We start from the raw sequence: 15,844 nt of genomic DNA, 5'->3' as shown, positions 1-15,844 counted from the left end.
CAATGAGCCACTGAATGTCTGAGCTATTCTCCGGACCTTTGTATTTTCATACAAACAAATAATTTTTTCTTTTTTTGGAGGTTATTATTAAAGTTTTGTGCCATTTAACCCTTTAAGGACACACACGGTAAATGTATGGCAATTAACTTCCCACACAGTGCTGTACATTTATGGCACGACTATGTAGCGAGTGCAGAAGCAATGCTTGCTACATAGTAGGTAAGTTTCAGCAGCCGGGCCTAACAGATGATGGCGGACATCATGTTGGCCCTTGGCCCTTAACCCTATAGATGCCGTGATCAGTGGCACTTCCAGTCGTCTTATTGCACCACCACCTGCAATCACGGGGGGGGGGTCTCTTACCTCCCTCGGCCGTGCAGGTCTTCTTGTGCAGAGCTTCTTGGGAAGCCTTGAGATTCAGCGTATACAAGATGATCACCAATAGTACTGATCTGTACTATCATATTACTATGGGTGCTTTAAAAATGTACATTATATATATTGCCGGCAGAATTTTCACGGTTTGGACAATACCTTAGAGCCCATGCACTTTTCAGGCAAAAATTCTGGTGCAGCATCCTTTTATTATCTTCAATTGGATTCTACTGTATCATGCACACTGCTGAATTTTCACCATGGAAATTCCTGTTTTAGTATAAAAACATTCATTCTTTTGGCAGAATTCTGCCCCGCGCTCTATTGCCGTCAGTCAGGACAGCGCATGTCCGTGTGTTCATAGTGCAGATGGGAGACAATGGATTTTTTCTTTATTTATTTTTATTAACTTGTTTAATGCTAATTCCATTATAATTCTTATTATTTTTTTGAATATATTTTTGTTGTACAAAATTTTTGCCATTTTAGTTTGATTTTAACCTTCATTTTATTCAATATTTTGACTGTTTTTTATATAGTATAGTTTTATATTTTATTTTAGTTTTACCTATTTCATTTCTTATGACTTTATATTTTTTCTTTTTTTCCCTTGTTTATTACTAATTATTATTATTATATTTTCATTGTACAAACTTTTTAGCCGTTTTATTTAGTTTTTTATTCATTATATTTTGACTGTTCATATAGTAATATAGTATAGTTTTATTTTTGTTTTACTTACATTTTTATTACTTTATAATACATTTTTGTTTTTAATACCGTAATTTGTTTAATACTACTTATTCTATTATTTGAATAATATATATATATATAAATTTTTCTTTTTTTTTTTTTCTTTTTTTTTTTTTAGTTGTCACTGTCCAAATTTCTGACAAAAAATGAAAATTTTTTAACTTTCTCTGTTAACACTTTCTTCCATGTATCCATATAATGAGTCAGGTCACCTGGGTGCAGGGCAGGGACATGGGGCCTGGTCTATCTAATCTCACTGCTGCTCTTATCTTATCACCCCCATCATCTGCAGGTGAAATAAAGCAGATTACGTTGCTGCATTCTATAACTTATATTCGGTATTATTCACATAATTTACTTTCTCCGTTATAGCATGCTGAGGGCAGATTGAACCCAAGTCTTGCCCAGGTCAATGGTCTTACTGCCATTTGCCCGTGTAATAATCTTTCTGTTCTAGGTTTCTTGTTTATCTGTATCACCAGGAAAAAAAAACACTCTCAAAGGGGCCCCATGGTCTGTCTATACATATACACAGATGTTTATTTAAAAAAAAAAAAAAAAAAAAATGGGTCTATCGGATACAGATTGTCAAGAAAAAGACAGCTACAAGAATATTTGCCAGATTATGAGATTTAACCCCTTAAAGGGGTACTCCGCCCCTAGACATCTTATGGGGATAGGGGATAAGATGTCAGATCGCCGGGGTCCCGCTGCTGGGGACCCCCGGGATCTCCGCTGCGGCCCCCTGCTATCATACTGCACAGAGCGAGTTCGCTCTGTGTGTAATGACGGGCGATACAGGGGACGGAGCAGCGTGACGTCACGGCCCGCCCCCTCAATACAAGTCTATGGGAGGGGGCGTGGTGGTCGTCACACCCCCTGCCATAGACTTGCATTAAGGGGGTGGGCCGTGATGTCACGCTGCTTCGTTCCCTGTATCGCCCGTCATTACGCACAGAACGAACTCGCTCTGTGCAGTATGATAGCGGGGTGCCGCAGCGGAGATCCCGGGGGTCCTTATCCTTTAGATAGGGGATAAGATGTCTAGGGGCGGAGTACCCCTTTAAGGACTGAGCCCTTTTTTGCAATTCTGACCACTATCACTTTATGCATTAATAACTCTGGAATGCTCTTACCGATTATTCTGATTCCGAGATTGTTTTTTCGTGACATATTCTACTTTAATACAGTGGTAAATTTTCTTCGTTACGTGCATCCTTCCTTGGTGAAAAATCCCCAAATTTCATGAAAATTTAGAAAATGTTGTATTTTTCTAACTTTGAAACTCCTTGCTTGTAAGGAAAATGGACATTCCAAATAAATTATATATTGATTCACATATACAATATGTCTACTTTATATTTGTATCATAAAGTTGACATGTTTTTCTTTTTTGGAAGACATCAGAGGGCTCAGAAGGGAAGGAGCGACAATGGGATTTTGGAGATGGCTGAAATGGCTTTTGGGGGGCATGTCACATTTAGGAAGCCCCTATGGTGCCAGAACAGCAAAAAAAAAAAACATGGCATACTTTTTTGGAAACTACACCCCTCAAGGAATGTAACAAGGGGTCCGCTGAGCCTTAACACCCCACAGGTGTTTGACGACTTTTCGTTCAAGTCGGATGTGTAAATTAATTTTAAAAAAAAATCACTAAAATGCTGGTTTTCCCCCCAAATTTAAAATTTTTACAAGGGCTTATAGGAGAAAATATCCCCCAAAATTTTTAACCCCATCTCTTCTGAGTATGGAAATACCCCATGTGTGGACGTCAAGTGCACTGCGGGCGCACTACAATGCTCAGAAGAGAAGTCACATTTGTCTTTTGGAAAGCAAATTTTGCTGAAATGGTTTTTGGGGGGCATGTCACATTTAGGAAGCCCCTATGGTGCCAGAACAGCAAAAAAAAAAAAAAAACACATGGCATCCTATTTTGGAAACTACACCCCTCAATGAACGTAACAAGGGGTACAGTGATCCATAACGCCCTACAGGTGCTTGACAAATTTCTGCTAAAGTTGGGTGTGAAAATGAGAAATTAGATTTTTTCACAAAAATGCTGGTGTTACCCCAAATTTTTCATTTTCACAAGGGGTAATTGGACAAAAAGCCCTCCAAAATCTGTAACCCCATTTCTTCTGAGTATGGAAATGCCCCATATGTGGATGGAAAGTGCTCTGTGGGCGCACTACAATGCTCAGAAGAGAAGGAGCGCCATTGAGCTTTTGGTGAGAGAATTTGGTTGGAATTGAAGTGGGAGGTCATGTGCATTTACAAAGCCCCTCATGGTGCCAGAACAGTGGATCCCTCCCCACATGTGACCCCATTTTGGAAACTACACCTCTCACAGAATTTAATAAGGGGTGCAGTGAACATTTACGTAGTATATGAAGAAATTCGAAGTGGATCCAGCAATTCCAATAAAACATCGATTTTATTCGTAGTTAAACAGCATAGAAATCTTCTGCAGATAGCACTCGCAGCACACCATCGAGCCAGTGATACACAGCAACATGGAAGCGTCCTATGGAAGCGTCCCATGGAAGCTGTGAGTGCTATCTGCAAAAGATTTTTATGCTGTTTAACCACAATTATTGGAATTGCTGGATCCACTTCGAATTTCTTGATATGCTACGTATCAAGCTGGGCCAGGCTTAGGATCCGTGCAAAACCATTGGGAGGTGAGCTGAAGATTTTTCTTTTCATTTCAGTGAACATTTACACCCCACTGGCGTTTGACAGATCTTTGGGACAATGGGCTGTGCAAATGAAAAATAAAATTTTTCATTTTCACGGACCACTGTTCCAAAAATCTGTCACCTGTGGGATGTAAATGCTCACTGTACCCCTTATTACATTCAGTGAGGGGTGTAGTTTTCAAAATGGGGTCACATGTCGGGGGGTCCACTGTTCTGGCACTATGGGGGCTTTGTAAACACACATGGCCTTCAATTTCAGACACATTCTCTTTGCCAAAAGCCCAATAGCGCTCCTTCTCTTCTGAGCATTGTAGTTCGCCCGCAGAGCACATTACATCCACATACTGGGTATGTTCTTACTCAGAAGCACTGTAAAATCAGCCACCCCTATGCAAATCACCAATTTAGACCTCAAATGTACATGGCACGCTCTCACTCCTGAGCCATGTTGTGTGCCCGCAGAAAAATAGAAAAAATGTGCCTCCAGCTGTTGCATAACTACAACCCCCAGCATGCACAAACTACCAAAGGGCATGCTGGGAGTTGTAGTTGGAACTCCATCTGTTGCAAAACTACAACTCCCAGCATGCACTTTGGCTTTGCATGCCGAGAGTTGTTGCTAAGCAACAGCAGGAGGTGAACAGGCCTCACCTCCTGCTGTATCCTGCCACCGTAACCGCTGCTACCACCGATCCTGCTGCTCCTATCGCCGCCCTTGCACCAGAGGGGACCCCCGCCGGTCCAGGACAAGGTAAGAGACCCCTGCCGGCCCCGATCACCGCCCAGCAGTGTCGTGATTGGTCGGTCATTCCGACCGACCAATCACATAATGGTGAGACGGCACCCATGCCACCTCACTCCTGCTTGGTAAGGGTGAATGGGGCTGTCTCAGACAGCCCCATTCACCCTTTTTTCCGGGTCACCAGAGACCTGATTGACCCGGAATAGCTGCAAATCGCTGGTCTCAGGACCCCCCAGGGGTTTGCACGGGGTGCCTGCTGATAGATATGGTAGGGACCAGAGTTCCCACGGGCGTACCCATACACCCTCAGTCCTTAAGGACTTTAAAACGGGGGGCGTATGGATACACCCGGTGTCCTTAAGGGGTTAAAACTAGGGATCGACCGATTATCGGTATGGCCGATATCGGCCGATAATCACGATTTTGGGCATTATCAGTATTGGCAATTACCTTGCCGATAAGCCGATAATGCCCCCCCGCCGCACCGCCCCCGACCCACCGCACCGCGTCGCACCCCCCACCGTAGTGCTGGGAGGTATACCGGTATGAACCGGATACAGTTTTTTTTTCTCTCCCACGGTATGGATTTTTGCCCATACCGCTATACCGGTCGGGCACCTCCCCCACCCTCCGAGTTAAACTTACCCGTAATGGGGGTGGTCCAGGCCATCCATCCTTCGTGTAGTGTCCGGCGGCATTCCGGGTGGAGGGTGAACCGGTCTGTACTTCTTCTCCGGGGGTCCTCTTCTCCACTCCGGGCAGGCTCCGGCTTAGTACGCTGCATAGACACCGCTACGCCGTGACGTCAGGTGCGTCGCTGCGCATGGGTGTCACTGCGCAGCGGCGTCTATGCTGCGTTACTAGGCCGGAGCCTGCCCGGAGTGGAGAAGAGGACCCCTGGAGAAGTACAGCCTGGACCGGTTCACCCTCCACCCGGAATGCCGCCGGACACTACAGGAAGGATGGATGGCCCGGACCACCCTGACAGGTAGGGGGAGAGAAGTGGGTGGCGGCGGCGGCCTATGGCACCGCAAAAGCCACTGCAGTGTATTGATTTAAAGCGCCCGCTTTAAATCAATGATCTGCAGCGGTGTCGCGGGGGGATAAATAGCCGATAACTTATACCGGAATATCGGTATAAGTTATCGGCTATCGGCCCTAACCTCCACCGATTATCGGTATCGGCCCTAAAAAAACGATATCGGTCGATCCCTAGTTAAAAACGTACCCGTCAAATCCAACAAAAAACATTTTTTTTAATATATCACTCAGTACCTTTTCCTGACCATGTACATAAAATTTTTAAGTCTAGCACCTTTTTTTTTTTTTTTTTTTATTACACTCTTAATTTAGCTCACTAGTCTGAATTCCTCTCAAAGGGAGGGGGCGTGGCCTCACTGTGCAGGTCTCCACCCCCCTCCCTCAGTATGCTGTCTGCTCACATCTTCCCTAGCATTATAACTCCCAGCTTGTCCTCATTGACAGTAGCGGGACACAAGCTGACAGTGGGAGGATTTTTCCTCCAGCTCTGAGCCCTGCGCTCACAGCTGTCAATCAAGGAAGTGTGTCCATGACATAGGTGATGGTGTATGGACACAGCAGGACTAGTATGTGTCCAAGCAGGCAGGGGGGGCAGTTGTTTGACTGGCTTTTTTGGTATGAAATACTGAAAATGTTCTAATGAAAGCAATTGCAAAACATATCAAAAGATTTTGTATCTGACAGTGCCCATTTAACAGATTATTGGACAGAAGGTGAATATTTCCAGCTTAGAGATTATACAATGTATATGGAAGGTTTTAGTCCCTCTCACATTTTGTTATGTTGCTCCTTGTGCTAATATAAAATAAATAGTTTTCGTCCATCCTTCTGCACCCAATACCCCATAATGAGAAAGTGAAAACAGATTATTAGAAATCTTTGCAGATGTATTAAAAAGGGAAAATTTCAATCTTGCAGTGACATAAGTATTCATACCCTTTACTCAGGACTTAGGTGAAGCCCCTTTTGGCAGTGATCACAGCCTCCAGTCTTCTTGGGGATGAGGCCACAAGGTTTCCCCACCTGGATTTGGGGATTTTCTGCCATTCTTCTCTGCAGACTCAAGCTCTGTCTGGTTGGATGAGGAAGTCGGTGAAAGCCATTTTCAGTTCTCTAGAGAGGTTTCATTGGATTCTAGGCTCTTAGGATCATGGGGGGAGCTTTATCTATGTCAGTGTAGGTGTACTCATTTTATACAGAGGTTATGGTGTAGTTGGAGTGTACATGTGCCAAATTTTAAACGGGGCAGGGCCTGTGGTAAATATGTGGCAAGTACAGCGGTGTGAAACATCACTTTGCATGACCCCTTTCTTTGCGACTTTTTCCACCCGCACGACTTTTGTGCGACTTTTTGAAAGCCAGTTTTGCAGCCAGGTCTGTTCTGGTGTAGGTTTTTTGTGTAATTGAAGGCTGTGCCATAAATCTGAGACTTTTTTTTAGAAAAGTCACACGTCGTAAATCACTGACCACTGCAAAGTAAAAAGCAGATCTTGCGTAAAACATATGCCCCCCCCTCATATTGTGTTGTTGGAAGGTGAAACTTTAGCCCAGTCTGAGGTCCAGAGCGCTCTGGATCAGGATCTTTGGAGCACAGCCAGAATGACCATTGGGTTCTTGGTCATCTCTCTTACCAAAGTTCTTTTCCCTTATTTAGTTTGGTGGGAAGAGTCTGGGTTGTTCCTAACTTCCATTTAATAATTAATGACACTCGGCTTTTGGGAACATTTAGTGCAGCAGGATTTTTGTACTCTTCTCCATTTCTGTGCCCTCACACAATCCTGTCCCTGAGCTTCACAGGCAGTTCTTTCCATCTCATGGCTTGGTGTTTGCTCTGATATGTATCAGCTGTGAGACCTTATACAGACAGGACTGTGTCTCGCCATAGGCGGTTCGGGCATGCTGGGAGTTGTAGTTTTGCAACAGCTGGAGGCACACTTGTTGGGAATCATTGCACTATGGGGTAGATTGATGGAAGATATCAATATATTAATATTCACCTTATTTGCTTGTCAAATATTAAGATCCCTGCTGTAGTTTTGCCAGAATCTTCGCCAGTGGAATAGACAGTCGGCGGCTCCACGTTTACATTTTTTTAAAAATAAATAAATACATTTAAATCCACCAAAAGATTTGACATGTCAGTTCTTAAAGAAGATGTCCAGTGCTAAACAATTTAACCCCTCCATTCATTTCTATGGGAGAGACTAAGACACAGGAACGCTCCCATATAGATGAATGGAGGGGGAGTGCTTGTACCAGCTGACCTGCTGTGTGCAAGATGTCACACACAGCAGTTTGGCTGGGGCCAAGTTGGGGCCCCATTAAAGGAGATTGCGGGGGTCCCAGCAGTCGGACCCCCAGCGATCAGACATTTATCTAGGGGATAAATTAAATTGCTTAGCACTGAACATCTTCTTAAAGGTGGCTTTTCCCATTGAAATGAATGGAATGTGACAGTATTAGACATCAGAAAGCTACATCATGGCCCAGATACCGAATCCAGGAAGAGACTATGTACAATAGTGGTGTACCAGGACTAGAGATGAGCGAACTTACAGTAAATTTGATTCGTCACGAACTTCTCGGCTCGGCAGTTGATGACTTTTCCTGCATAAATTAGTTCAGCTTTCCGGTGCTCCGGTGGGCTGGAAAAGGTGGATACAGTCCTAGGAGACTCTTTCCTAGGACTGTATCCACCTTTTCCAGCCCACCGGAGCACCGGAAAGCTGAACTAATTTATGCAGGATAAGTCATCAACTGCCGAGCCGAGAAGTTCGTGATAAATCAAATTTACTGTAAGTTCGCTCATCTCTAACCAGGACCGGTGCGGAGGATAGGTGAAATCTGGTTTGCATAGGCAACAACTACTTCTCCCCCTGTGGAAAGCAGAGGCAAGATTTTCTTATACGACTGGAGTTGTGTCCTTATGCACTTGCTATGTATGGTGCACCGACCATCACTTGGCACTACCATCCTCTACCAGTGTGCGTGTATAGAGAATTGGTAGCTATTGATATATGTGAATTGCTGCACGTATGTGAGCAGGGCGGCCCATGGTTCTTATCACCGTTGTATCACAAGATCTGATCATAAAGATCTGTGTGTACGCAGTCTAATCACAGGCACCGCCATCTTATCAGGTCTTTGCTTATACCTGGGGTTAACCCTATACTGTGCACACCAGTAATCTCCAGTGTGTGGCAGAAGTGTAACACTATCCAACCCCTGAACATCTATTGGGGGGGGGGGATTCATCAAAACCTGTGTAGAGGACGAGTGGTGCAGTTGCCCATAGCAACCAGATTGCTTCTTTCATTTTTAAAAAGGCCAATCTGATGGGTTGCTATGAGTAACTCTTCCTCTACACAGGTTTTGTTAAATCTCCCAATATGTTCTTCAATGGGATTGTCAAGTTTGGAAAATACCTTTTTTTGTTAGAAGGGTCCCCTGCTAAAACCACCGGTGACCAGATGTAATCTGATTGGCAGCAAGTGTTTGATTTTCTCAGCAGCGCCACCACAGGGGGGAGTGAAGCATTGCACGGTTCCTATTTAAAATGAATGTGCAGTCCATGTACTGAATACCCATGCCGGGTCCTCCAGGGCAATAGACCAGTGGTCCCCAAACTGTGGCCCTCCAGATGTTGCAAAACTACAATTCCCAGCATGCCTGGACAGCCGCTGGCTGTTCAGGCATGCTGGGAGTTGTAGTTTTGCAACATCTGGAGGGCCACAGTTTGGGGACCACTGCAATAGACACTCTTTTGTATTTGCTCTCTGCTCTAGTTAAAGGGTCCTGAATGAAGGGTCCCATACTATTAAATGGGTACTCCAGTTAGGAAATAAACTTATATACCAAATGAGTCAGATCCAGCAGGTGCAGTTAAAAATAATTCATATTTTATTCATCATGTCAAAACATCAAAGACTTTGCAAGATAAACACAACACTGATGCACTTCTGGCACCCGGCACCCTTAGTCATGGCTAAGTCAATGCGTCGATGTTGCGGCTGTCTAAAATAAAAATATCCTAAATAAAATATAGTCTTTTTAACTACACCTGTGGGATCTGACTCTCATTTGTTTATGAGAAGTGAAGTATCCCGGATCAGGGACACAGATGGGCCATTAGTTTTTCATAAGTGGAGTACCCCTTTTCATAAGTGGAGTACCCCTTTTCATAAGTGGAGTACCCCTTTTCATAAGTGGAATACCCCTTTTCATAATTTGAAGCCAGCCATAAACCCCATTTGCCCTGTAGGATATATAACTAAGGATTGCCTAAGGCAGAGTTCATACCTCCTTCAGGGTCTACTTTTCCAGTATACCAGCTAATAGGTATGCCAGTGTTTACCATGGTGGGCTTATTCACTTAAATGGACAGTTTGTTGTCTACTAGTGACCATGTACGGTCTATTTCCCAAACACACAGCATAGCTGTCAATGAAAACCGATATCAAGAGTCCTGCTGATGGTTTAATTCTAGAAGATTACATTTTTTATTTATTCATTTTTTTTGTCAGTATTGACCTTTAACCCTTTCCATTATCTCTTTCCAGACTGGCGCTGGATGGCGCTCCCATCATAGCCATACACAAGGCCAGGTATTACAAAAAGAAAGATGGCCTAGCACTGGGTCCTGGTCCATTTGTAACAGCTTTGGAATATGCAACAGACACAAAGGCCACAGTGGTGGGGAAACCAGAGAAGACTTTCTTCCTTGAAGCCCTGAGGAGCACAGGCTGCTGCCCGGAGGAAGCTGTCATGATAGGGGATGTAAGTGACAAAGTATAAAGGGTTTGGTGTATCTAATAAATAATGGGGGGGATTGGTGTATCTAATACCTAATTGGGGGGGGGGGGGGAAATTGGTGTATCTAATACCTAATAATGGGGGGGGGGGAATTGGTGTATCTAATACCTAATTGGGGGGGGGGATTGGTGTAGCTAATACCTAATGGGGGGGGGGGGGGGATTGGTGTACCTAATGGTGGGATTGGTGTATCTAATACCTAATTGGGGGTGGGGGTTGGTGTACCTAATACCTAATGGGGGGATTGGTGTATCTAATACCTAATTGTGGGATTGGTGTATCTAATAAAGTGGCCAGTAAGTGTATATCACATATTTTACTTTCAAAGCATTTTAAATGTAGCACTGCCATACGTATCTATGGGGGACATGTATCATTATTTGTGTATGGTAGAAGCATTTTACCCCTTTTCCCGAATTCAAAATTATGAGCAGAAGCGCAAAATTTATCAATAAAGCGCAATGAGCTTCATAAATTGCGGGTAAATATAGTAATCTCCTCAATCCACTATTTGGAAAATAGAATCGATGATTTAGGGCATCTTGCTATGTTAAGTCCATAATGGCTTATATTTGTGCAAAAAAAACAGCTCTTGCGGCAAAATTTCTGGTGTAAAGAAAAGTACGCAGTTAATAAATCCATGTGTACTATAGAGGTCACTCCAAGGTACCACGATTCAGCCACATCTGGAGGACATGCTCTACCAAAACGTGCGCAAAAAAATGCGCAAAAAAAGTGCTTGCGCAAAATTTTGCACAAAAACATACACACAAAACGGGTAAAATCTTTGATACATGTCCCCCAATGTACTTATTTCTAGCGTTCTCATTAAACTTTCTTTTCTGCACTGTGATCGCCTATTGGGTGAAGAAGTGAAGTCGACTGACCTGCAGTCCTATGTAAAACCTCCAGAAAACACGATTATTGTGGGTCAGCTAACCCTGCTACATTTAACGTATACGATACAGAGCTTATTTTCAGAGGATTTGAAATGTAGCAGTGCCCTCTTGTGGTCTTACCTGGTATTTCCCCTATTTGCCATCTGTGTACCATAAACCTGTATGGAGTGCTCCTTTTTTTTCCACAGAGTTAGAGCCACATTATGTCACCTGCAGACTGAGCATGCTGGGAGTTGTAGTTTTGCAACAGCTGGAGGCACACTGGACTGAGAACATTGGTCTATATAAATTACTGTACTGACTTTGACCCTAGATGAGTAAAGCAGAGATATAACAATAAAACATATGCTTATATATACAGTTTTTTCTTTACTTTCAGGACTGCAGGGATGATATTGGGGGCGCACAGGACACTGGCATGGTGGGGATTCTAGTAAAAACTGGTATGTATCTATAGGCTGCTTTTTAGATCTGCTTTATAAAGATACAGCTTTGTCCTGCCTAGGTCTCAGTCTGAGCCTCTAGAGCAGTGTTTCCCAACCAGGGTGCCTCCAGCTGTTTCAAAACTACAACTCCCAGCATGCCCGGACAGCCTTCGGCTGTCCGGGCATGCTGGGAGTTGTAGTTTTGAAACAGCTGGAGGCACCCTGGTTGGGAAACACTGGTACAGACAATCCCCCATGCTTTACATTGCAGATTGTGTGCAAGCTCAGATTTCCTATACATCAAGGACAGTTTATACACTTGGCCCATGGAGTAGTGCTGGGCGATATGGCCTAAAATTAATATCACAGTATTTTTTTTTTTTTTACTATCACGGTATCACCGCCTGTAAACCCCCCCCCGCGAGCGCTACCATCACCACTAGCGGGGTCCCTGTGCCCACTAGCGGTGTCAAATGTGCCCCCCCCCCCCCGCTACCATCACCGCTAGCAGGGTCCCTGTGCCCACTAGCGGTGTCACAAGAATTTCGAGCGCGGCTCTGTTCCCCGTCCCTGTCAGCTCTTAGGGTACGGGAACAGATTTAAAAGCCTCGCGCACAGCACTACGCAGTACTGCGCAGGTGCAGCACTACGCAGATAGCGTAGGGCTAACGTAGGGAGCGCTAGGAGCCTAGCGTTAGCCCTACGCTATTTGCGTAGTACTGCGCAGTACTACGTTAGCTGCGCGCGAGGCTTTTAAATCTGTTTCCGTACCCTAAGAGCTGACAGGGACGGGGAACAGAGTTGCGCTCAGAATTCTTGTGACACTGCTAGTGGGCACAGGGACCCCGCTAGCGGTGATGGTAGCGCTCGCGGGGGGCATATTTGACACCACTAGTGGGCACAGGGACCCCGCTAGCGGTGATGGTAGTGCTCGTGGGGGGCACATTTGACCCCGCTAGTGGTGGGGATTGATCGTGCTCGCGGGGACACAGTAAATGGATTAGCCGCGCTGGGCTCTACAATTCATCGGGAGGGTGGGGGAGGGGCCCAACCGGTATAGGCAAAAATCCATACCGTGGGAGAAAAAAAAAACGGAATCCGGTTCATACCGGTATACCGCCCAGCACTACCATGGAGGAGGTTGGGTTTGATGTTATTTGTACCTTGTTTATGTTCTATCCTAAACAGGCAAATACAGGAAAGGCGATGAGGCCAAAATCAACCCATCGCCTCATCTGACCTGTGACGACTTTCCTCAGGCTGTGGATCACATACTGAAGAATCTGCTGTGAAGACGTGACTATGGAATGAATAGACTCCCATCACAACTAATAGGACTCCCCTGTGAAATAAAAAAGATTCACAATAATTTCCTGTAAACTGCAGGAGGCAGACAAATACACCCTATACAGCATGCCGAATAGTGATTTGGAGGTGGGTAAAGCCTGCATGGCCCTAAAGTGTACTTAAAGCATCAGGAAGTCTCTATTATTCATTTTAAGACATAATTTAGAGAAGAACCTTTGTGAAGTCTTTACCTTCATAGTTCTGCCATTTGTGAGGTGGACCTCTCCTCCTTCCCCTATTACTTACTAAGGCCGGGTTCACACAGCCGGAAAAAGCTAGTGGATATTCTGTACCTTTTAATAATCTGGTGCTAGGACCACTCCGTTTCTTAGACTGCAATGCATTTCTGAGTGGAATCAGCAGAAACAAGTCTATTCTGTATGTGGATGCCGGAATTAGGGTTTCTGCCGTGTGCAAGGTGCAGCAGAATCCCATTGAAATCAATGGGACTCTGCTGCTGTGGAATAATGCGCAGGCTTTCTGCCATGTGAACATACCCTTACAGGGTGTTGTCATGGTCTGCCATGTTGGTGCTCGTTCACATTGCCAGTGTGCTCCACTAAAGGGAGTTAAGCAAAGAAAAAAAAAAAAATAAATAAACACTGCATGTCCTATTTCTTTCTCCACTCAACTCCAGTAAAATACTGGACCCCATTTAAGTCAATAGGACCCGTCAGACCTGGCGGTGTCAGTTGTGCTGTGACCCATTCTGGGTCTATTCGGCACAACAAAACAAAGCCGTACGGACCCTAAACGGGTTGGAGCGCAATGGCAGTGTGAACTTAGCCTTACAAATACTCTGGAGCTGGTGCTTGGTCCCTGACAGAGACTGTCTGCATGATTCAGTGCTGATGCTGCTGTAATCACATGACTTCATTTACTAACAAGTTTGTTCGATCCCTTCAAAATGTCACTATCATTAAATAAATAAATAAATAAACTTTTGCCATGTGATAGAGACAAGGCAAAAGTTTTAATCAGTGGAATGAGCCGAAAGAAGCACACAGCTAAGAATTTCTCTTCCTGACTCAGTCAGGCTCCATAGACTTCTATAGAGTCAGTCTCCTTCTGTATATGGGAAGAGAAGCACTCTAGTGCTCCTGGTTGCTATGGGCAACTGCACCACACTAGACAGACAGGCTTTGATAAATCTCCCCCCACAGTTTTTCTTCAGCTGGAACCAGGACCTATGTCGGGGTGGAGGGAATTATGAACAGTTCCAAATATCAGGCAATCCTGGCCAAAAACCTTCAGGTGTCCATTAAAAGATGAAGTTCACCTTTCAGCACTACAACGACCCAAAGCACGCATCTAAATCCACAAAAACTTGGATTCTCCAGAAGAAAATTAAACATTTTTGAATGGTCCAGCTGGAGCCTAGACCTTTAAAAGGGTCCTTCCTGTGGAGTCGGTAGATAAATGTTCAGACTCCGACTCCGCAGTTTTTTGTACTTCCAACTCCTCTGTATTAATATGTGAATGTATTTTATATATTCCTTGAAGGAAAGAAAGGTAACATACCTGTCATTACCACAGGACTACTGGCTGGGAAGCCAACAGTCTACTGTATTGGACATTTTAAAGGGGTACTCCGTTACCTTGCTATCGGTGCTCCGCTTTCCAGCGTCCGGAAGTTATTGTTCTGAACGATGTGTGTGCGGGCTTCCGTGTTCAGGGCTGCCCCTCGTGACATCACACCCCGCCCCCTCAACGAAAGCCTATGGGAAGGAGGCGCGACGGCCGTCCCGCCCCCTTCCTATAGACTTTTGTTGAGGGGGCGGGAATGACGTCACTAGGGGGCGGGCGTGACATCACCAGGGGCGGCCCTGAATCTCGAAGCCCGCACATAGTTTGGAACAATAACTTCCGGAGGCTGGAAAGCGGAGCACCGATAGCAAGGTAACAGAGTACCCCTTTAAGCAAAAGACAAACACAATGAAAACAAAGTTTTATTAATTTAATTACGTTTTTCCAAAGGTTTACAGCTTCAGTCTTGAACTATTGACCCTCCATTCCCTTCACTTATACAAGTGTCTCTTGTCCTGCAAAATCCATATTTACTTAACCCCTTATCAGTGAGAGGCTAGGTTACCCATGGGTTCCCTGTAACAGCAGAATACAACACTATGGAAAGTATAAGTATTGCCGCTCCTAATTGTGCGTTGTGTGCCATATAGTGAAGCACATGAAAAGCTTCTTCACTGTCACTTAACGTGTTCGTTTTGCGGTTACGTGAGGCACTGCATGCATTGGTCTTTATTCTTACAGTAGAGAAGTCATTAATTATAACTTTTTGTGAATTGAGACATTTTGACTTGCTTTTTTTAAAATTCCAATCTAAATTTAGTAGGAGTCGGTGCATTGTTTGCCGACTCCAGGTACCCAAAATTTCGTCCAACTCCTCAGACCTGCGGGGAACTGAACTTATCCTCTATCTACAGGATAGCGGATAAGTGTCTGATCGCAAGGGAAGTGCAACTGCTGGGGCCCATCCTACTTCGCTCTCCGGCCCGCCCACCTTCCTAAAGGAGGACAAATGACGGCTCAATCAGCCAATCACTGGCTGAGAAGAGACATCATTGTGGCTGGCGATTGGCTGAATGTGCTGTCACTTGCCCACACCCAGGAAGGTGGGGGGCGGAGCGCGGAGGATGAGCAAGTAGCAGATCCTGTGGGGCCCCAGCAGTCAGACCCCCAGCGATCATACACTTATCTATAGGACAGGGGATAAATGTCTGATACGTTCAGTTG

At 44.7% G+C, this 15,844-nt stretch overlaps 1 protein-coding gene across 3 annotated transcripts in view; it reads left to right on the top strand.

Annotated features, from left to right (window-relative positions):
* HDHD2 (haloacid dehalogenase like hydrolase domain containing 2) overlaps positions 1-14,912 on the top strand; it is a 39,821-nt gene extending 24,909 nt beyond the window's left edge. For 2 of the 3 annotated variants that reach the window (XM_056543640.1, XM_056543633.1), the window contains 3 exons: positions 10,170-10,386; positions 11,701-11,764; positions 12,935-14,912. In XM_056543640.1, the coding sequence (XP_056399615.1) occupies positions 10,170-10,386; positions 11,701-11,764; positions 12,935-13,038 (385 nt within the window). In that variant the 3' untranslated portion in view covers positions 13,039-14,912. The remainder of the gene's footprint in view (positions 1-10,169; positions 10,387-11,700; positions 11,765-12,934) is intronic. The other variant, XM_056543624.1, reaches the window with a different exon arrangement.
* The last annotated feature ends 932 nt before the right edge of the window (positions 14,913-15,844 follow it).

This window comes from Hyla sarda, chromosome 1 (genome assembly GCF_029499605.1).
Source record: "Hyla sarda isolate aHylSar1 chromosome 1, aHylSar1.hap1, whole genome shotgun sequence".
NCBI lineage: Eukaryota > Metazoa > Chordata > Amphibia > Anura > Hylidae > Hyla > Hyla sarda.
The sequence above is the reverse complement of the archived record's forward strand: the minus strand, read 5'-3'. Positions and strand labels throughout refer to the sequence as shown.